Below are 23,760 nucleotides of genomic sequence, written 5' to 3'. Positions count from 1 at the left end.
TGACCTTTAAGTAGGACACCTGAATAAAATATCCCATGAAAGAAATATAAAGAGCTTCATTTCACTCTCTGAGAGATAATTAGCAAATATTTTCCAAATGTAAAAAAATATAGTAATTATAAAACAAATAAGGAACTTCAATATATGTTTGACATTTAATATAGCCTAATGTATTTGAATACATATCCTCATTTTATTTTTATAGTTTTTTTAATGGCATATCAAATATTAGATATGTTATTAGTAAAACAAAAATAAAATGAGGATTTGCTCGGAAATAATTAAATGTCAAACAAATGATTACACATCAAATATTTGATGAGTGTTCTCTAAAAATTAATTTCTAATAATTTAAAAACATTTGACAGATAATTAAGAGAATTAGTAAAATTGCTTTCAAATTTTAAAGGCCAGCAAAGAATCCAATGCTTTTAACTACTCTATTTTTCAGTTCCTCCTGCGTGTTCAAGTCGCCTTCACTTACACTTGCTGTGTCTAGACTAGAACATGTGTGATTTGGGCATTACTTATTCTTGTAAGTCATAGATGGGATTTCAGATGTTTCTAAACATCTTCTTCATCCATTACAGTGAACACTGTACATGGAATACAAAATAAGGATTATATTACATTATTAAGATTATTCTCTACCAGGTATTGCTAAATTTCGCATCAAATGAAATGGCAAGACTGACTGGCCTGCAGTCTGATATTTTGGGAACTGTGCCAATAAACATCCCTTTATGCAAGATAGGTCTTGTCAGACAAACATGATATTATCATTATGAAGCTTAAATTAATCACTCTGCATCACACAGCATTGATATAATGCAGTTAGACTTCTGTCAGAAATTTCATTTATATGGTCTGGCACTGGGAATTTAGCACTATATAAAATGAATTTCACTTATTAAGGAGATTAAAATTAGGCAATGATGATCTAAGAAATTAATTGTATACAGAAACTTTGACTTGACAGAATGTCTAATGAGGTTCTTCAGAGATCAAATTTGACCCTTGGATAGTTCATATTTGTGCTGCTGAACATAAATTTAAAATGCGATCATACTGATTAAAGGTACAGTTCGGAAAGCAGAAGGACTCTGAAGGAAAGGTAAATGCTTGCAAGGACAGGTCAGTTCCATGGTGCCATTTGGCTCACCTATAGACTGGGGTTTGAGACATTTGGGAACGAAGAACCTAGGTCATGATTTGAGGATGGATTTTAGAAAGAACCCTGAAAAGCTCTTGCAAGTCATGTGCTTTATCATGTTAATACTCAATTTATTGCATAAGATGTATCTGATTTATAGTATAAGGCATAATAACCACTGCGCCAGCTCAGACAAAGTCTGTCTGGAGCAGCAGTCTCTCTGAACAGCAAACGCCTAAGGAAGAGTATGTATCAATGCTCTTCCCAGTATATTCTTGTGGCAACCATAAATTTCGCATTAGGAGACTTACTGAGTAGCATGACCTATCCTTAATAACAATTTGTTATTATTTAAATGAATAAAAATTTTCACAGTGAAAAAAATTAATTTAGTGAAGAGATGAGATCCTATGTCTAGAGCAGTAGGCAGGCCAATTTAGACATAAAAAATGACACATATCAAGGCTATAAACATGTTAGAAATCATTGCTGGAGCCCAACCAGAAATTCAGGCCTCGCTCAGTTCTTTACATCACATTAGAAACATTTCACAACTGTTGGTCCTTCTTGTCCACAAAAACTACGAATCCATTTGTGTGTCTCTCTGCTGTTTCTACAACTCTGACTCGTTCAGTTCAGAACCACACTTGTCTACAATAACAATGTTTTTTTTCTGACAATTTTGATGGTAGAAAACTGAACAGTTATAATTCCTGGTGACAGTCAGTTATGCCTACATATGTAGGCTCTATCTGTAGACCCATACGGTACTGAAGTTCTTACTTTAGCCAGTAAATCTCTCCAGTGTTAGAATTACCAGTGAAGGACAAAATTCCTACGCTTTCAGGTTACCTAAACATAGATGTGTATTGCACATGCCTCAGATAGTGCAATTCCAGCCTCAGGTGTTTAATTCCAGGATGAGTTTATTGGAGGGGAAGCAGAAAGTTATAGTGCAAAAAAATCTCTTTATATCGAGCTTGTGTCTTTATCTGTTACTTTGAAATCTTTAGAAATTTTAGAAAACACATGACTATAAAACTCTTTGGTAAGATGCACATACATTACAGCACAATAAGGACATGGTCCTGTAGAAGCAGGTCCAGAGGAGGGCCATGAAGATGCTCAGAGGGCTGGAGTGAGCACCTCTCCTATGAGGACAGGCTGAGGGAGTTGGGGTTGTTCAGCCTGGAGGAGAGAATGCTCCAGGGAGACCTTACAGCAGACTTCCAGTATCTGCAGGGGTCCTACAGGAAAGCTGCAGAGGGACTTTCTACAAGGGCATCTAGTGATAGGACGAGGGGTAATAGTTTCAAACTGGAAGAGGGTAGATTTAGATTAGATATCAGGAAGAAATTTTTCACTGTGAGGGTGGTGAGACACTGGAACAAGTTGCCCAGAGAAGATGTGGATCCCAGGAAGTGTTCAAAGCCAGGCTGGATGGGGCTTTGAGCAACCTGGTCTGGTGGGAGGCATCCCTGCCTGTGGCAGGGGACTTGGAACTAGATGATCTTTAAGGACCCTTCCAACCTAAACCATTCTATGGTTCTATGATTACTGCTGTTATAGTGACTCCTGTTAGAAATATTTACTGCTAAGAAAGAAAAAGAAAATTTAGACTGAACAGTAATAGTTTTAATAACAAGTCCCTACACGCTGTAATCACTGAAATCTTTGGTGTGCTCATAAGTCTTAATATGTTAGTCTTAATTGCTCAGCAAAATGTTGCTAGCATATTACTCATTTTATGATTATTGATGATTGTTTATGCAGAGTTGCTGCCTTGGCAGACTATATATCTTATTTGATTAGTATCCTTATTGTGATAACTGTATATAAATTAAAATACGCTTCAAAATATATGCTATAACATAATCATTTCAATACACAATGTGCATTTTTATTTTAAACAGCAACACGTTTCCCATGAATAGAGAACAAGTATTAGATTTCCTTTATATCTTAAAAACTCCTTTTGTAGATATTTATCAGGTAGCAGAGACAGAAGCAACAAAATATCTAGTTTTTCTGGTAAGTAAAAGTAAAATAAGTTAACTGTGTTTGGTGAATGCATCCTAAAGAGAACAAACAGAAGTATGCTGGGAAAAGTGACTGGTGATGTTTTGCCACAGGCTTTAGTATGACTAGGCCTTCACTCTATTTTTATTCTCATTGCTAATTTATTCATGTGGGTCAATGAAGAAGCCCTTATGTACACTGGAGCATATAATTTGTATAATAATAATAACAATAACATTTTCCTCCAAGATCTAGGTCATATTCACATGCATAAGAAATAAAACAATGTGAATTTGCATTGATATAAAATGTGTATATCACATGTGCTGATCACTGGAAGAATGCAATGAATTATACCGGCTCTAAAGAGCCATTGTAAGACTCAGGGCAGCCACAAGAACATTATGTGAACTCTTCTGGAGAACACAATTCTCTCTCATTAATTGCTACAGTCTTCACACCTCTTCCTTCTTATCAGTCTCTGATTCTGAAACTGTTAATAAGAGTCATACTTCTTGGTCTTGCTTTCCAAGAAAATCATCACCAGTTTCATTTCTAATTGCATTGGCCTCATCTTTTTACTCTTCCTAGGTACTAATTCTTAAGAACATTTCAAATTCTATTGGGAAAGATTCCATAATTGCTCACATTGCACTTTCATGATTCAAGTTCTTTTGTAGTTTCCTGACCTAAGAGTTCAAATTCCCTTGGGAATTCGTTTAGAATAACCAGTACATCTCACATGAACAAATATAGTGACAATATTTTATTCATATTTTGTATTAATAGCATTTAAAGCTAAGCTTACAACTTAAACATTCATTTTCATTACCTCTCTCTTTCCCAATTTCTTTTCCACTTCCTGTATCATGATGTTAAGTCATCACTGCTTAAATTGAAAATAAACTCCTCCCTATTTAAGTTATTTGTCCACTGTAAAAGCAGAGATGCTTTTTTACTTCATAGAAACTTCCCAGGGGATTCCACCATGCAATTCCTTGAACAAGCCAAAGACTGCTGTTCTAAAGACTCTTGTCTTAACTCTTGCTGTTTATCATCACAGCATTCCTCCTAATACTGAATTACTGCAATCACACTTGCCAGTCATGGCAACAGTTACCTGCAGTCCTTCTCTGCTTGAGCAGCAAGACAACTAGGGGCCTGGTTGGATTCAAAAGCTATCTCTAACTGCAGCCTATGAACCTCCTGGTAGTACAAGTTGCATAAACCACAATTTATTATCGGCTTTTGTTTAAAAAACTAAAAGTAACAGCACCATTTTCTCGTCCTTCCATTTACTCTTTCCTTTCCTCTATCCAATGCAGCAATTCCACATGTCCCTTTGGAGCAAAACATATCTTCCCAGAAGTTCAAAACCACTTCATCTATTCCCATCTTGAACTGTCTTGTAAAAATATCGATTCCAGGACTGTGAAGACTACTAATATAAATATTCACTTACCTGTTTTTCAGCTTGTCCATAATCCGATCCTTGGGGTGATAAAAAGTGACAAATATGACCATTGTTTTTTGCTTTTTCTCGGAGACCCATAGCAGTTCGTACCGTGGCATTTCTAGCGTGAACAAAAACCATCACCTTAAGACAGAAAGAAACAGAGCTGATGAGAAATAGCAAAAGTCTTAATCAAATAATGAAAAGGCTTTAATTACCAAAAATTCCTCATAGGAACAAAAAAAGTCATTACATCACATACTGATAAAAATGAATGTTGCTTTAGGAAAATTAAAGGTGATCCTGCCTATATTGTATTTAATGTTTTTGAAGAGCTTTTGAGAAGGTTGTCCTATTTAATTCTTTAGTCTTTAAAAAGATAGGGAATGACTGTTGGCAATAAATATTTCATTTTCACAAAGCAAGGAGATTACCATTGATGTAAAGATTTGTGTTATTTCACACATCCTAAATGATCTGGAAAGCAAATAGTGAGGTGATAAGTGTCCTGATGGTACGACTTCACTATGTGAGACAGCTGAAACAAAAACTGACTATAAAGAACCCCAGGAGGATATTGCAGTCGCAAACCACTGAACAATCAAAGAGAATAAAATTAAGTACCAACAAATGCAAAACACATATGGAGATACAAATTTTAAACTAACAGATATGATTATGGGTTTTAAACTGCATCCTATCACTCTGTAAGACACCTTAGAAACACTGTAGACATTTCACTGAAAATATCAACTAAGAGTCGAGCACTAATCAAAAATTATTTGTACCCATGTCTGCAGTAGGGTTTGGAAATACAGTTGGGTATCATCCAACCAACCAACCCCACTGTCACTTGATTATGCTTATTACCATCACATATGGTATCTGAACTAAGAGAGAGAAATGAGATGTTAATATTTATTCCTTTAGATATATGTATATGAAGCAATTAAAGCTGATATTAAATTAAGATTCACTGCAAGGCACACTTAAGATTAAACCCCTCCAATTGGTGTAGAAAGGGAAAAGTGATTAAATACCACTTAATTCCAGTTTAATAACAGTTCTGAATGTCTGTTAGGAAAGATACACTACAGAAAACGCTCTATATTGTCCCCCTAAGCATTTTGTATTGCCGAGGGTTTGCTTAAATTGACCCACATACTTGGTCAGGTAAATCTGCACTTTAAACAAGTGTGACAATTTCTGTGTTCTTAAAACTCACAGATGGAAAAGTTTGAGTGTCTGGCTCTTGAGTAAATGCCAAACACTGTTTTGCAAGTCCATTTAAAAGGAAGAAAAAAAAAAGAAAAAAAGTCACATCTGCACAAAGGAGTTTTATGATTTAACCACAAAATAAGTTTGTTGATTGCTTTTACATTGTAATTTAATCTATTAGATTTTACTTTCTTTCAGTCTTGCATTAATTTTGAAATCAAATTTTGAAATTTGTATACCTTACATCTAAAATAGCAACTTTGAGCATAGTGTTTACATAGCATTAATATTAATTAAGTTCAAACATATTAGACTAATATATTTCCACATGCTTTGACATAATATTGATAAATATCTTACTGGTTTCTCCTGACCTTTTTAAAATTCCTAATCAAAGACCAAATGAAGTGTGGTCTGACTGAATTTTCTGAAGTGGGTGGGAGTTACATGGCTAAAAAGACAAAACTAAAACAGCAGCTGCAAGCAGGAATACTTTTTAAAAGGTATACTAATAAAAACAGTCAAAAAACCAGCAAGCAAATTTGCACACAAGTGTGCATCTATAACCAATAAACCTCTTAATTAACGAAGGTATAATTATTTATGGCTTCTTTAAACAAGGTACAGAAAAAAATAAAGTAGGTGTAACACTTTAGTGGCCTACATCTATTATTAAAAAAGGGGGTTAAAAAGTTTTACTGGGAAATGAGAACAGGCAAAATTATAAGTCACTACAGTTACACAAAGTAGACCATAGAAAAGATAATAATAGAAAACAGGCCCTTAATTGAAGAATCTTCCTTTAAATCGTTATGTAAATGAACAGCAACTGCAATGCTTGTATAAAGCCCATTCCTGAAAATGTAAGTGTGAGGAAAATCCCTCTTCGTTCCAGTCATAATCAGGCAGAGACTTTAGGAACCGACACTCTGAAGTCAACTGTCACTTTGATGTCCTGGCACTGCTAGGACAACGATAAGCAACACCAAAAAGATAAGGAAATAGTATTTGGAAGACTTATAAAAAAAATTGTTGTTATTTTTCAGGTTTCTTCCCTGCCCTTAATTCTACCTCACCGTGAAAGCAGATGTGACTCATTCTCTTTCCTGGGATGAAACTCTGCTAATAGCGGATGAGGCAGTAACATTTATACGTAACTTTCACTAGTTATACCAAAATATTAGAAACTCAACTTAATATGAACTTCTGTAGGGAAATAATATCTAATAGCTGACACTTTGCTGTAAAATATTACACAAACATATAAATGTAAGTATATTGTGTAACTGAATCTAGGCCACTGAACATTTCTAAAATGACCATATGGCATTACTTCTGCAATACTTTTCTTTCAAATAACATACTTTAAAACACACTGAATAATCAGTATGTTTCAGTAGAAAAGAATCTGAACGCTTTTTCAAAGTCTAGTCCCTTGATTTTACTTGAAATGATAACAGACTTGAGGATTAATCTAAAAAACTACATAAATATTATGTAGCAGTATGGAAGATTTACCAATGTAATAGTTGTATAGAGCTGGGCACACCTGCAGTCACCTACTTGAGATGCTACATAAGATGCATAAGAGCTCAAGAAATGCATATATTGAAAGCACAGCTATGAAGGGTACTAGAGAAGACCAAAATGCCTTGAGAAATAATACCATAAAATAAAATAAGTTGAAATTTCCTAGAAAAATTGAATTCTTGGCAGAAATAAAATTATACAGTCCAGGGAATTGAAGACAACTGAAAAAAAAACAAACCACCAGCCAACCCTGACCCAAATGAGCTGGCTGGGCTTCCATGCAAAATACGTAGCAAATAGGATGGTGCTAAATTGGGAAGCCAGTCTTCAACAAACAAGAGTCTGTATTTAATCTTTTTTCTTACATCAAAACCTTACCTGCCACGTTTTGTATGTGATACAAACAATGCTCAATTAATGAATCAATATTTAGTTTTTACCTTGGTTTATCTAGCATACTCTGATCAAACCCTACTCTCAAGAATTAGCAGTTCCATAATGGGATTTGCTGTGAGGTGAATCATTACAAGAAGTCAGGATTACATAACACCAAGGAAAAATGTATATAACATTGTTTCCTCATATTCCCATCTTGCAAGCGAAAGTAAGGTTAAGTGTATTCACTGAGTGTAAAACTTCAGATGTGAGATCATACTGCTCACTATATATAACTTCACAAACTCAAAGTAAAACTCCTATTAACTCCGTTGAAGCCATGAGCACCCAATACTCCTAATCATCAGATCAGAGCTTCCTAGGTCATAATTCTCAAAATTCAGAAGCCCTGATTAGTAGGTACTTCTGAAGATTTTTATTTCAGCAGCTTCAGCTTCTGTAACATCAGAACAAACGGTCAGAGGCAGACAAAAATCTAAGTTTTCAGTGAAGTGTTTCTTTCTCCTACATAACAGATCATATCTTCTTTTTATACTGTTCTCTATTGTATCCATCACACAATTTTTATCTTCTGGAATGAAGATGTGTTCTGACACAGAACTACTTTTTAAACATACTAAATCTCTTGCACTAAATGAACTAAAAGAAATAATGGCCCAAGGCATAAAAACTCTCAGAATATTCACCGGTCAAAGAACCCAACTGATAGTCTCTTAACGCTTACGGCTACTGCTGCTTCTTCTTACAGAAGCATTGTATGACAATGTCTGACATCACAGCAATCAGTCAGTCAGAAAGACATAAGACCTTACTATGCAAACAATAACTAAGAAATAAGCATTGTATAACTGTCCTCTACCCAGAAGTTCTTCTACAGTTCTTATAGAAAGATAGCCAGTTTTCAGATGTGTAGCATGTTTTCTTGATGAAATTTATCTCCCATTGTTTTTAAACTAATAATGCAGACTTGAATTCATTGACTTCTAGGTATTCCATCATCACATATCAACACCTGATCAAAATTTTAAATTTAAACAATTGCACAAATTGCTGACAATAAAAAGAACTTCTCAGTGAGAGGGAGAGAGACAACAAGTCTCATTAAAAAAAATAGACAGCTTTATTAGCTGATTAGAGGTGCCCAATCTGAAGGTGAATGTTTACTTGTAATTTCTGTACGTCATCAAATATATTTGTAAAGAACCAGCCCTAGCTAAAAAACTGACATATAACACCTTATTGAATGTTTTTCCCCCACTGAAGTTAGTAAGCATTTACCAAAACGGTTGTGAGACAGCAATATAGTCTTCGGAGGGTTAATTTAACCTGTCCTAACTGCATCAGGGAATATTATATTTCAGTGGCAAAATCTCTGTGCATTAAATTATGCAAATAAGTTAGAAGAAGTAATTTAGAATAGAGAGAAGTGGTTCCACAGCTACAAGCTGTGTAATTAGATCTGTACTCTGCAGTTCAAAGCTAGCTCTGGTGTATATAGCCCTAGTGCTGAAAGCGTCTGCTGCTGCTCTCCTGAAACCAAAGCTTTTAAATGATAAAAAATATACAAGAAAGGAGAAAGCAAATGTCTCTCGCTAGGTTACATCCCCAGAATTTTCTGTAAGTATGAAACAGATCAAACCCTTTCACCAAAGACTTTGTTTAAAATTCACAACAGGAAGTGCTTGCATTCCCCAAGTGTTGGATATTCCAGGTTGCGTTGCAATCCTTCTGAAATGTGTTAGAGCATCACCAAAGCACCGAAAACCATGCTGCTATTCAAAATGCCTACCAGAACTTTCCTCTTATCAGAGACATGGAACTAGACGCTCGTAGAACTTACATTTTCACTTAGAGGAGAAAGAAAAAGACCACACCACTTATAAATGTAACAAAAATGTCTAAAATTATTAGTGAAAATTTATAATCAGGTACTTGAAATCCCTTGAAACACCTTTGTTCTGCCTTGGACAGCAAAGATACTTGTGCTAACTTTTCCTACTGGAAAAAGTGTCTTTCAGACTAACATTCCCTATGATAACTCCAAAATGGTGCATTCACCTTTTGGGTGACTTTTTTAGACTCTCAAAACTTTCTGTTTTGTTATTAGAGTGTGGGTCACTCAAATGCTTCAGTTCAGCATCTCTGTTTTACTTAACAGCTCCCCCTGAGGACAGAAGGCCTAGGTTTTGCCAACCACTTTGCATCACATCTTTCAAAAAAATTAAGATGAAAGAATGAATTTATTTAATGCAATGTTGATATTAATTACGTAGTTTAGAGACAAGTATATCTACTTTATTTTAGCTTGAAGACATTGTTTGGCTTCACACAGCTAAATCCTTATAATATGTTCTTGTATGTGGTATCCAGTTCTTGACCCAGGTATTACTTCCACTGAAAATGAACAATTAGGGATATGTATCAACAGATCAATCTATCCAACCGTTTTCTCCCTTAATGTCAGCACGAAACCTTCTCCAGGTATTTTATAAAACTCAATTCCTAATGAGGTTTCAAGACTTCTCTCCAAGGAGTGCTGACTGCACCTGTTCATGTTGAAAACATCATCCTTTGCACCTCATTAAATAACACTGTCTCCTAGACTAAGTTCAACTCACTACAGTCTAACCTCATTCTAAAGAATAATAAAATTGTTTCTTTCTTGCATTGTGATTTCTCTCCAACTGCTGAGACACAGTTGAAAATTCCAGTCCCTAACATCTACAGAATGAAAAGTATATTCCATGCAAAGTATATAAATGAAATAGCTCTTGATAATCATTGCAAAATCAGAACATCCTGATTAACAGATCTAAATGATAGGATGACAGTGTATAAATGTGATTTCCCCTTCTCACTAACGCCACAATAACTTCTGAAGATCACTGTCCAGAACTAGTAACTGAAAGAACAGCAATAACATATTTGAGATAAGAAGTTTTATAAGCTGACCTGTACTAAAGCTTAAGAAGTTTAATGTAGAAATCTTGCTATTATTTTAGCAGATTTTTGTATTTTGCATATTAATACCATGGGAACAGAAAACTCTGAGCAGGTTGTCACTTATTAAGACAACATTAGAATTTGAATATATTTTCTAATTGTTTTCATTCATTGTAGTACATCTTGTATTTAAAAGAAATATTGATATAATCTGCATTTGTATTAAGATCTTCTTTTACACTACAGCAAATTGAAGGATTAGTAAGCTACCTACAAACTAGTTCTAATGAGACATTTTACATATCCTTCCTTTTGTATCGAAAATTCTTCACAAATTAAAAGCAGACTGCATTTACTCATCATAAAAATTAAATAATGTGCATTTGAATCCAGAATTTTCATTCAAGATTGAGGGGTCAAAAAACCACCAAAAAAACCATCAGCAAGAGTCACCATTAAAACATCTGTACATTAATGAGAAATATTCAGCAAACTTTGCTGAAGAATGAAGCTACATAATACAATACTTTAACATAAAATACTAATAACTACAACAAAGAAATCTATAATGCTGCATCAGCTAATCAGTAGTCTAATGTGATATACTTTGAACTCTTGATAGATTACCATTAATTGCTGTCTCTACTAAGTTTTGATTTAATTATTCACTTAAATAAATTACTTCTGATCATCCCTGTTTAAACAAAAACTAGGATTTTTGAAAAAACTTCAACAGACTCTAGTAAAAAAAAATCTAACATAGCTATTTATCTAATTCTATTTCTATTTTGTAGGTGTCATAAATCTTTGGTGTAAAAGTACATTTGGAATAGTTCCACATAGTTCCAACAATACATATATATGTATTTTAACATATATTTTTCTTGTTTCAATATAATTTATAGGCATTCTGAAAACTTACTGTCTCAGTGATTTCCAGGTGGCAAGAAATGACTTAAAAGGTGCATAGATTTCCCCATGAAAGGCAGATTCCATCACGAAAAAATGGCCTTACTACTGTTAGTTATTAAATCGACTTTTTAGAATTATATCTAACAAGACATTTTAGCCTGGGGCAATCAAGGAATTTTTCTTTAACTAGAATAAATTTACTTCCTCATCTTCTGAGTTTTTTTTCCTCTGCTTTTTAACTTTATAACCTCAACTGAGCTACTGCTGGTCAGGTTACAGACATGATTTTCTTCTTTCTGAAGATAGGGATGACATGTTCTGTCTTTCAGTTCTCAGGAACCTTGTCTGATCATGGTGGTCTTTCAAGGATTATCCTAAGTGGCTCTGCAATGACATCAGTCAGTTCCTTCAACATGTATGGGTGTCTCCAATAAGGTTGCACAGATTTATGTAAGGGTAAGCATAAGGAAAAGTCTTTGCTCCAATCTTTCACATTTGTCTCAGGGCCTTGGGATTCCTGTAGGCAAAGACCAAAGTGAAGAGGGCACTGGGTGGCTCAATCTTCTGCATGTCCTTTGTCACCACGTTTCCTGCCCCATTCAGCAAAACACTATAATTTTCTCTAGTTTTCTTCTTGCTGCTGCTGTACTTGTGGAAGCCCTTCTTGTTGCCCTTTACACCCCTTGCCAGATTCACCTCCTCATGGGGTTTGGTTTTCCTACATGTTTGGACAGTGCCTTTATATTCCTCCTGGGTCTCCTGTCTCCACTTTACCCTCCTACCCATATATGCTTCCTTGTCATGTTTGAGTTTTGTTAAGAGTTTCTTCTCATCCATGCAGGTCTTAGGCCACCTTTGCTTGATTTCCTGCGCATCAGGATGGGTCATTATTGAGCTTGGAAGATGTGACCCCTGAAAATCAACCAGCTCTCCTGGACCATCTGCCATAAGATTCTTCCAAGGAGATCCCTGAAGAAGCCAAAGCGCTCTCCTGAAGCTCAGAGCTGTTATCTAACTTTTTGCCTCGTTCCTTGCATCAGTCCTGAACTCCACCATCTCATGATCATCGCAGCCAAGGATTCTCCCAGCATTCACATTTCCACCCACTGCAGCACTCCATCATGTGAGATATCACATCATATCTCTTATCTGAATGTGATCTTAGTTCACAAACTGGATGCAGACCCCTAACTTCTCCCTTTTGTTCCATACGCTGCACGCAGGAGTCCACAGGCATTTCAGAGAGGCATCCAGTTAAGCTCAAGATGAGCATCACATCTTCTGCCACTACAGAAAAATGAAAGCTATAGGGGTTCGGTGTCATTTCCATCCAAAGCTATGGTTAAAACAGTTCTGGACCCATAAGTTTGACATTAAGCCTGTAGCATTAAAATAGGAGACTGATGAAATCAAACTTTTACACTGACGAACAGTCAATGTATATGCAGCAGCACTAATGGGAGGATGCTTCTGAGTAAAAAGTACTTGCCCATATGAAACTTCATTGCACTTCATTTATACCTATACAACGGTTATAAACAATTTTCCACTACTATATGCTGAATGGTTTGTCTGATTTAATTTACATGAGGAAGTTCTAAATTATTAATTACTTTAAAAATAGCAAGCACTTGTGTTTATGATCTTGTTTTTTTATATTGTGAACTACATTAGATGGCCTGTAAAATAAATGCTCAGTTATGGAATCAATGCTTAAATATGGATTCTGGACACTAAAAGAAACTTGTTTCAGAAAAGTATAATGGGATCTACACTATCTTCAATTTGTAACATTAGTCAAATATATGACAAAATGCAGAGGAAAAATGAATAGAGTGGAAATTAAAGTCGAGGGCAAATTATTCAATAAAACAAACAAACAATGCTTTACTGAATCCTACAGGTAGTAGAAATTATTTTGAATTTTAATTGACAGGATAGAAATAGAAATAGCAATATCTATTCCTGTACAGAAAATTAAGCAAGAATAGCTAGTCTATTACTATGCAAATATATGTCATTAGGCAGTTAACAATTGCATTTTTGCAGATGCCAATGGACTTGAACAACTATTCAAAATTATAAGCAGCTTTTGACTGCATCTTTTTTTAGAAAAATAAGATCATGCAAGAATTTGTTTCAACAATTTCCCTTTGTCCTGTTCTGACATTAACTATTTTGACTTTCTACCATAAAATGAGTTTCTACATTATGATAAATTATGTTTTGTTTTGGCAAATATCAGTCCAGAGTAAGAGTCATCACATCTACCATATCTCTTCTTATGTTTTCAAAACTATTTATACATATATATACACACACCATCCACAAAATGAAAAATTAAACCAGGGGCCAGTAGGAATACACAGATTCTATTCAGCTTTACTGAAGGATACTGGGGATACTGAGGATACTGGGGGAAATCTTCATATCTGTTCCCATTCCTTTTACTTAACTAAAAAGAGCAAGAAAATTGCCATGTCAACCTCTATATCTCATGGTTGTATAAGATCCAGTAAAATAAATAAATCTACTGAATAACTGAAGAACAAAACAGTCAGGTTTTCTAGCTTATTTCTGAGCAGCACTGATTTAAAACCACAGACCTTTATCCAGAATTTATTTCACTCCTAATCAACAGGTTTTCTACATCATCAGAAAAAACAGAAATGCATCAAAAACACCTGAGTGTTTGTGATATATATAGACAAGCTACCCTGTAAATAAAGACATATATGCAGAAAACAGCACAGAAGGCACAGGAATAGAGCACATTTAGAAGGCCACCTAATTTAGAGGCTACCTAACTAAAAAATAACTTATGGCATCCATGTCCAGCAATTTCCTCAGTTGTTGATATAGGCAGTTGACAAGGTATTAAATGCTTAAAGCCGAACAGATTTGACTGGAAAATATAAAGGAATGTATATATCATTTGACATATATGTATATATCATTTGACAATAACCTGAAACATCTGGTATTTAACATTTTTTGAAGAGTGTCTTCTACACAGCATATCAATAAAGTGATTTTAATTAAAAAGTAAGAGTTTCATTTATTCAGGCATAAGATTATATTAACTATTATATCCTCAAAATTGCAGAAGGCAGTTATTGTGGAAACGAAGTGCATAAATAAATAATGAAGATGCAGAACATAAAAATAGTGCACCATCACTGAATTAGTTTGTCTGTGATTTTGTTAAAGAAACCATACATAGAAATGGGCCGTAATTGTGCAAAAACCACAAAAGAATTTCTAAAGAAAACTATCCAAAGTATTCAAGTCTTTACTTAATCAGTTGACACAGAAATGAAATGATCAGCCATAATTCAGCTATCCTGCCAGACCACTTCAGCTTCTGCATTTGCTTCTAATTCATCACCTGGTGTAGCTTATTTGCATATATTTCTGTATATATGTATATTTCTGCATATATGTAGGTATATAAAAATACACAATCTGTATAGATATAGAATTACAAACCCAAACTTTTTAGGCTATTAAGATGGAAGTCCAGGGGAAAAAAAAAAAATCCAGGTAAGGAATACATTTTAACAAATCCAGTAACTTTTTGATTTATTTGTCCAAAGTGTGCTATAAGCACTATTTCACCCAGGAAGAATACTGGGACAAGCTTCATTCTCAAGGTACGAAGTTCCAGAGAGATCTCTGAAGAAAATACTTTTTTATTAAATCTTATCTTATGACACAGCTATAAAAGCATTGTCAACAGTTGCAGTAACTAAGCTTATTAAACTTTTATCTTCACATGGTTTCTGCAACCAAATAAGAGCTGGAAAACTGATAATAAAGAAACTTAATCCATCATTTTTACAGACAAAATTAATACCTGTCAAATTCACTTCTGACAATTTAATATAATAGATTTAAAATAACTACTCAGTGTTTCTTTTTTGGTTTGAGATAGCGTAAGAAAAACAAGATGATACTTCTTAGTACTGCAAAGTTCAAGTCAATTACTGTAAATAGAGAACAATTACAGAAAAAGTGAGTGCTTTCTGTGCAATATATAACACAAACCCAGTTTTGACTATATACATTCAAGTGTAAGCTGTTTATCATCTGTGACATCAAAACTCCTGATCCGAAAGAGTAAAGTGATACTTCAAAATTATTCCAAGATTTAAAAAAAATACATAAAATCTCATTATTACTTTTAATTAACTAAATGCAGAACAGTGGTATAGAACAATACTTTAATTAAGTACATAAATACTAATTAATAAAGCAAGGTTGATCTCCAGAAAACTGCACAGTAACCACCCAATGCATACATTAATTAAAAATTTATCAAGTGTACAGGGCTGTATTTAAAAAAATATTTGAATTTCATTTTAAAAGATAAAAGGTAAAGCTTGTCATAGGTATATCAGATGCAGTTGAGACAATACTGCAAAAGCAAAATGGTGAGGCAGAAGCAGCCAGTTAAACCCAAGAAACTAGTTCAAATCAGGAGATCATAAGCTCAGAACAACCATCTGAAAAAAGCACTTTTCTTCAAAACATTATTAAGCAAACTGAACTGAAATAAGCAAAAATGGGCAGTTCTGAAATAACTACTCATAATGCATCATTGAGAACAGATGGTTTGTCTAAGGCTGTTCATTGTTTTAAGTAGTTTTCCTCTACACTTTTAGTCCCAGCAGTAAAATTTCCAGCATGTTAATCCCAAAAAGGTTGCCATACCTCCACTGGTTTACTGTTCCCAAAGCCTGCTGACACTCAAGTTAGCCAGAGTTATTGCTAAATATGTGGGAATACTACTACTGCCTCTGCTTCTGGATATTGTGGTGAGGCTTTCAATAGCTATTTACCCTTTCAAAGATCCAGACAACAGACAACCTGGCATCTTCTGCTATCAACACTGAAGTATTGATACCTTGAGCCTCAATTCCTGCACAGAGACAGCAAGGGCAATGAGAAAGATGTCAGAAATTCCACTGAACAGGCAGTTTTTGCCATGAACTGAAAATACCAAGCTTGGTGAGAAAATGGATTTTCAAGGAGTTTCACCGAGCAGGAGAGCTAGTGGAAGAAAAGTTAAAACAGAGAGCATGTCACCTCAGAATTACACAGAAAGCTCTCAAAAGCAGTGGGAAAACACAGATATTCACATCTTGAAAAGGAAAAGAGGTTCAGAACACAAGAGAATGCCAAAGGCGCTCCAACTTGAAAACAGCCAAAATGGCAACCGAGCAGAGTGTACTGGGTAAGGAATCAGGACTGAAACGTAGATATCTGTGGCTGAAGACGAGTAATGGAGTATTGAAGGTCAGAAAAAAAAAACATATAAGAAAGTAAGGTGCAGAGAGTAAGTATAGGATACCTGCTGAAACAACACCAAGGGCAAAGAGAACACAGGACTTCTTTCGAAGGTTTAAGTAATATCAAAGAGAATCAGCTATGAGAAAAAAAAATATGAAAAGGTTGCAGAGCCAGAAATGAGTAGTCTGGGGAATGTGGCAAAGAGTGTTTTATGAGTGCAGTTTGAAGAAGTACTTCCTCCAAAAGCTGTCAGAGAACTTCAGCAACTCCCCTTCTAATTCATAATACAAGAAATTAACAACAAGATCCCAAGAAACCTGAAGTGATTTCAGGTTTTTATGGGTTTTTTTGATCAAGAGAGAATGTTCAAATCACACCAGGAAAAGAAAAAAGGCACACAATAAGTTTCTGACAAATTCATAACAGCAAAAGTAGTTAAGAGGTGACGGGGACAATAAGAGAAAAATACATTCATCTCTCGGTAACCAAGGTAGTGAGATAAAACAGCAAAAGGTCAGGAACAGCAGGAGATATAATGGATGTGAACCTAGACAACAGCAGTGGTGGTCAGAGTTGAGAAGAGTAAAGTGACTAGGACAGTAACTTAACCAACTGAACCTTGGCAAAAAGCAAAAGCTCCATATTTTTTAAACAGGAATTTTAAAATAAAGTTTATTTATTATTTGTTGCAGAGGGAAAAAAAAAACCACCCTTAAAAAGACTCAAAAATTTCTCAAAACATAATATGATAAGGGTATTGTCCCCCTCATACATTGGGTAGATAAAGTCAGTATGATATGTATTGTCCTAAACTTGATAGTAATGCAATGTTTCAAGTTATAGAAATGAAGTTGCTGTCTTTGCTGATCTCACGAGGGACTCGACAGGCTGCCTCAGCAGGGTGCTACACACTCCTCAGAATCCATCACCATTAGATGCCCTTCTCACAGGGCTGTAAAATGTAAGAAGCTTTTTCAGTTCTGTAGCTGAATTAATGCTGTTAATGCTCGTGGCCACTACTAGTGACCACCTGACAAGAGACAGATGCAATCACTTTGAGGGAATGATCATTTTTGATGACTGAGTCTTCACTCAGTCTTCAAGGGAACAGTCTCCCACAAGATAAATGCTGGCAAAAATACGTTACATGCAACTGAGCACAGAGTCATAGTCTCTGATGAACAGTGTGTAACTTCAGTTGTTTCTTCTTTTTCCTTTGTTTAAAGAATCTTTGGTTTATCAAGAGGTAGAAATAAACTCCAAAAGTGCAAATCAGTCCAAGAGGATCTAACATCTTTTCAGATAATATAAGAACATAGTTAATTCAAAGTACAACATAAAAACAAATACTCGCCAGCTACAATTGAGCACAGAAGGACAGTCCCAGGAAAGCAGGCTTAACGGCACTAGAGGTTCTCACTTAAAGCAGTCTTAAGGATCTGACAAAGAAACCCCCTAATGAAGATCCACATTGTTAGCAATTCTACAAAAATAGCACAGCAACTTAAAAAGCACCTGGAAACCTTTGGGACATTTTCTGATCTTAATTCTTCAGTCATGATAAAAAGTTTCTATAACAAAAAACCTAGAAAACTCAGTAGGGGAACTCATCTATCATTGTATCTATCCTCAAGTTAAACAAGAGGAGAACTGTGCTATAAGACAAGTGTTATAGCTTCAGTTGCATTTGGTAATTCAAAGTGAAGCCTACAAATGAGATATCTCATTAGTTTGAGCAGATGGATCAAAATTAAAGGCTGAATCACCAACTCTTAATTTCCCAGTAGCCAGGAAGAGCTTGAAGTCTTGCAGAGGATGACTGTTGAAAAATCAACATAAAAAGCTTCTCTCCATCTGTCAAAACACATGCCTGTAGAATGCAACTACCTCCTACCAGCCTCAGTCTTAAAAAATGAAAACACACATACATCTATTAAAACATATGAACATATAACTCAGCCCAAGCATCACACTTCAACCTATGATATCACAGGGACATATCCACGTGGTTTCCATAAAAGGGAATTATTTGGTTCTAGCACAATGGATTTCTTTGAAAATGAGTTAACAGAACAACAGAACAAACGATGTTGAATTTAATTTATTAAGACATTCCAAAGACTCTGGTAAGGAATCTTAAAAGAGACAACACCGTGAAAGTCTGGTGGCCGCAGGAAGGTGGAGTCAGGGAACTTTAGAAGAGGGAAAGTATTTTCCTCTGATTCTGATATTTCTTGTGCTTCAGTACAAAACAGAACAAGTAGGTTTTTGGCTCTCTGGAGTATTGCCAATGAGATCTGTGTCTGTCACACATTACTGCCTGAATAGTAATAAAATTGCAGCAGCTTTCTGAATTCCATACAGATATAAAACTGGAGTGGAAATTTATTCTAAAGTATTGGGGGGAAGGTGTAAATGTATCTTTTAAAGAAGCATATTTAGAAATAACCACATCTTTGTAAAAAGCAAACACACTTAACACACATGGAATGTAAATAAACACAAGTTTCAAGAATAACAAAAGCTAAGAGAGGTAACAGAGCATGACAGTAACAGATTATGGTGCATATGGACACCAGGTAATGGATTTTTAAAAACTAAGAAAATCAGAAGAAGGTGATACCTTTAGAAGATCAAAGACTAGTCTCAAAATTGTGAAAAGACACTAAAGAACACCTTCCTAGTGCAATATTACTCATATTCACTTCCACTATTCACTTCACTCATCTTCCACTATAGGGCAGGCATTTCAATGTTGGTATATCTATGTGACCCTATTATTTTTTTCCCCACTTTTTTTTTTTAACATCTGCAGTTAGTTTAATGACATATAATTTGTCATAGCATACTCATTAAAAGGAGAAATCACTAATTTTTAATATGTGGTACAATGCTACATACTATATTATTATATAATTATCTGTATTATACAAGCTGACATGCTTGATTCTGCATTGTCAAGACTGAATACAAGCATTTGTATATCATTCATTTCTGGATATGAATGTTTGTTTCATAAGTATCAAGACAAGTTTTAAATACTGTGAAGAAAAGTCCAGTGTAACTGATTTGAATTTAGATGTGTATTTAAGAACATTCTACATCATAGCAGAAAAAACATTTTCAAGCAAAGAAAACGCTTAACATTTACAATCAATTGAATCAAATTAACCAAAGTGTTCTGAAATCAAACCAACATTTATATAGAAAAGGAAACGGTACTTCTGCTTTGTCTGAAAATACACTCTGTTGGTTTGAAATACAATTTTCAGAAATTGTGATCAGCAATAGTGTCAGCTGCTGAAACTGTAACATTAAGTAGACTCCAGTTCTTCACTTGACCTCCTTCAGCTGTAGGTCATGCCTTAAAACAAAACACTCATGCATTCAGCTGCTAGTACAGGAACTAAAACTATTCCAAAGGAAAGCTACAAAAGCATCTCCTGTCAGAATTAAACAACTTATTGTACTTGAATTTTTCAAATAATATTATATATGATTGCTGACAGTTTTTTTTTTTTCTCTAGTGTGAAAAAAAAAGAGGGAAAGAAAGGTGCAACATATATGCTGGAACAGCATGCCACTTCCTGCCATACAACTTCCAAGATATGTTACTTATTTAGACATACTGATTTAAAGAATATGCTACTTGTAGGTTTATCTACAGCAAGTGAAAATACACAAAAACACAACAAGAAATGAAAGATAAGCAACTAAACGTACCTCAGTGTTAGGAATTTGGTAAGATACATGCACAATTGACAACGAGGAGAAAATAAACTAAAGTTCCCTTGGTACTGCCAACAAATTTTGTTAACAGTCTTCACTCAGAAAAACATCAGCATTTCCCTATGTAATCTTCATGAAAGTTTTCCAAATGTAACAACAGTAACTGCTATCAACAAGAGAAGTGGAAGAACAGTGTTAAAGCAGGGAGAGCAGGAGGACTAAGAAGCTGTTGCTGAAATATTTTTTTCCCCTCAAGTCACAAACCAACTGTTCCTCTTTCAAAAAACACAATCTGAATTTCCTGTGAAAAAGATAAAACGTGCAGTTCTTAGTGTGACTGTGTGGGAAAGAATTTTATATATCTGTGATTCAGTGAAAAGCCTCTTCAAGGATCACATGGCAGTAGGATTTGTTCCTGCTCTGAACAGGTGCCACACCTGCTGCAACTACTGCTGCTCACACTGTGGTGTGTGCAAAGTTCTGCCAAAAATGAGATGTGGTGTGGGGGGGATTCAGGAGCACAACGGTAACAGAATGATGAACCATTCAGACAAACAAGGTAAGCCCACCATCGTAGCAGAAGGGAATATCAAACTTGAAAATTCACTGCAGAAACCTCTATTGTAAAGCAAAATGAAGGATTACTTCCTTTAAAAAGAAAACAAAACACAAAACCCAGGATATTTCAAATGATAGATGATGAGCTCTTGCACAGCATGTCTTGAACACTCTGCATAATTCTCATGCCTCATCTCTAACAGGAGACACTAGAATTTGAAAGATACAGGAAAGGCTAAGAAGAATAATTACATGCTGTATTTTCATTTTTTTAATCAATAAATGTACCTAAGAACCTACTTTGACTTGTCATTTTAAAGAAGTGATATACATATACATAGTTATATGTGACATACATATACATTAGTTACTTTAAGGGATATAAAGTACCAAGAATATTCACCCTACCTAGAAACTAACACTGTTTAGCCAGTTTAGATTTTCTTGCACGCTGGTTCTATAAAGTGTTTTCAAGATTAGATATCACCTCTGAAGTGACGTATCTCAAAATAATAAAAATTTTAAAAAAATATTAATGCATTGTTATGATGATCAAAACTAATGTCTTTATGTGTGTTCTGAATGCAAACCGAAACAAAAAATAAATACCTGGTGTCCAGCCATTATTTGCTTCAGCACATTTTCATAACATACTTCATCCATATGATTCAGCTGCTGCACCTGAAAAACAAATACCATACCTCATATTAAAAGCATTTCCATCTTTCTATATTTTCTACTACATATCCATGAAAAAAAAAAGTGATCATGCAACTATATTTATAGTATATTGATTCCCATTCCTAACAATATGTTTTTGCTATTCTTAAATTCACAAATAGAACACAAAAATAGCGGATAAAATATAAGTAAGGGCAATGGACAGAAAATTTATTACGTGACTTGGTTTTTTTAATGATGAAAGAGCTGTAACCCAGTTATAGTATTTAATTTATCTGTTCCATATTAAGGAATCTTACTTCTTTTTACTTCTACAAGATACTGATGAAGTATCCATTACTACATCATCTTACTTGACACTACTTCTTTCCATTTGGTACTGCAAGAATAGATTTTACATTGCATATATACATATCCAGATACTACAGATTGTCAGCTTTTTTGCCACAGAAAACAGAAATTACTTCATAGTTTGGTCACGCATAGGGAAGAAGGGGAGCACCATGTACAGAGTTTCCAATTATGGATAAATAAAATGTTTCAGTAAGGTTCTAAAATAAAGAGTTCAGTTAAAATAAAAAGTATTCTTCAAGCTAAAGATTATTTTTTTTCCTATTTCTTAAATGTATCACAATATAAATAGCATGTATCTACTTTAATGTGTCTCAGTATTAAGGTATTGTGACAAATCAAAATAAATAAATGAAGTTCAAAATCAGAACAATCACCCCATTCTGCATTCACGGGGGGAAAGAAGATAGTTGTTTTATAACCAGATTTTTGGACACAAAGAAATGCCTTACAAGAGCAAAGCATGTAAGTATTAAAAAATGGGAACTTAGTACTTGGGATTTATCTAGAATAGTTGAAAGTTGAAAAGCAGAGCTTTGAAACAGCTTTAGAGGGAAGAAGAGAACATTCATATTTAGCATCTTAAAAGCATAGGAATAAAAAGATGAGACAATATGGACACGTGAGCAAGAGGCAAGTAGCCAGTCTAATTATTCTGAAAATGAGAGGTTAGCATTTTAATTAACTATTTTTTCAAATAATAATAACTGAAAATCATTAAGGAGAAATGTATATAGGCAGTGCAGAAATACAAATGTGGACTTATATACATACATATATAGAAATGCAACTTTATGTATTCTTTACATTTTTAACTAAAGAGGAAAACAAAACCATGCATAAAGAAAAATATCTGACAATAACAGACCTCTGACTGAAGAAGCCAAATTTAGTCTTGGTCCCATACGCTTTAGAAGTTTCAACATACAGAGTTGTAAGAGGTTTCCTGGCTAACTTCTACACTTAATATATACACCATGCCATCCTTCTGTTTGAAAGCTTGCCTACAGTTTACACATGATTTGGCAAATAACCAATCAGTTCCAAATTTTTGGGAAGTTTTTTGGATGAAGCATGTCAGAAAACTGTGACAAAGCATCTAACTAAACAAACTAACAGCCGTCTATCTCCCTGCAACTCATCAGTGTGGATATAGGCATAGTATTTATTGCACTGGGTGATGTTCTGCAAGAAATGCTTTTGATTCTTTGAGTTCTTACACTGCTTTCTTCCTCTCATGTAGAGCAGAGGCATGTTAATATTGGTAAAAATTTGGCAGCTTTAACATTAGCATTATCCTAAATAGAATCCCTTCTCAAAGACACTTAATACTTTTATTTTTCATTAGCTATGAAGGGTTTATCTTGACTGCAAAATGTGTTTTACTCTATGGAATCCATAATGAAATTCCTCTGAAAAGCAAAAAGACAAATTCCTGTCTATGGCATTACCAAAACAGTTGGGTTTGTCTGCCAGGTACTCACATTTCAGTGTAACTACTACCTCCTAATATTTTGTCATCTCC

General features: G+C 34.7%; 1 protein-coding gene across 3 annotated transcripts in view; it reads right to left on the bottom strand.

Annotated features, from left to right (window-relative positions):
• Nucleotides 1–23,760, bottom strand: part of ASCC3 (activating signal cointegrator 1 complex subunit 3) — a 257,319-nt gene that overhangs the window by 125,188 nt on the left and 108,371 nt on the right. For 2 of the 3 annotated variants that reach the window (XM_014964733.1, XM_014964734.1), the window contains exons 13-14: nucleotides 21,813–21,884; nucleotides 4,635–4,769 (exon numbers count right to left, since the gene is read on the bottom strand). In XM_014964733.1, coding sequence (XP_014820219.1) covers nucleotides 4,635–4,769; nucleotides 21,813–21,884 — 207 coding nt within the window. Of the gene's footprint in view, nucleotides 1–415; nucleotides 597–4,634; nucleotides 4,770–21,812; nucleotides 21,885–23,760 lie in introns of those variants that run through there. The other variant, XM_014964735.1, reaches the window with a different exon arrangement.

Source organism: Calidris pugnax, unplaced genomic scaffold (genome assembly GCF_001431845.1).
Source record: "Calidris pugnax isolate Ruff unplaced genomic scaffold, ASM143184v1 scaffold219, whole genome shotgun sequence".
Classification (NCBI taxonomy): Eukaryota; Metazoa; Chordata; class Aves; order Charadriiformes; family Scolopacidae; genus Calidris; species Calidris pugnax.
This window is presented reverse-complemented; position numbering and strand designations above follow the sequence as displayed.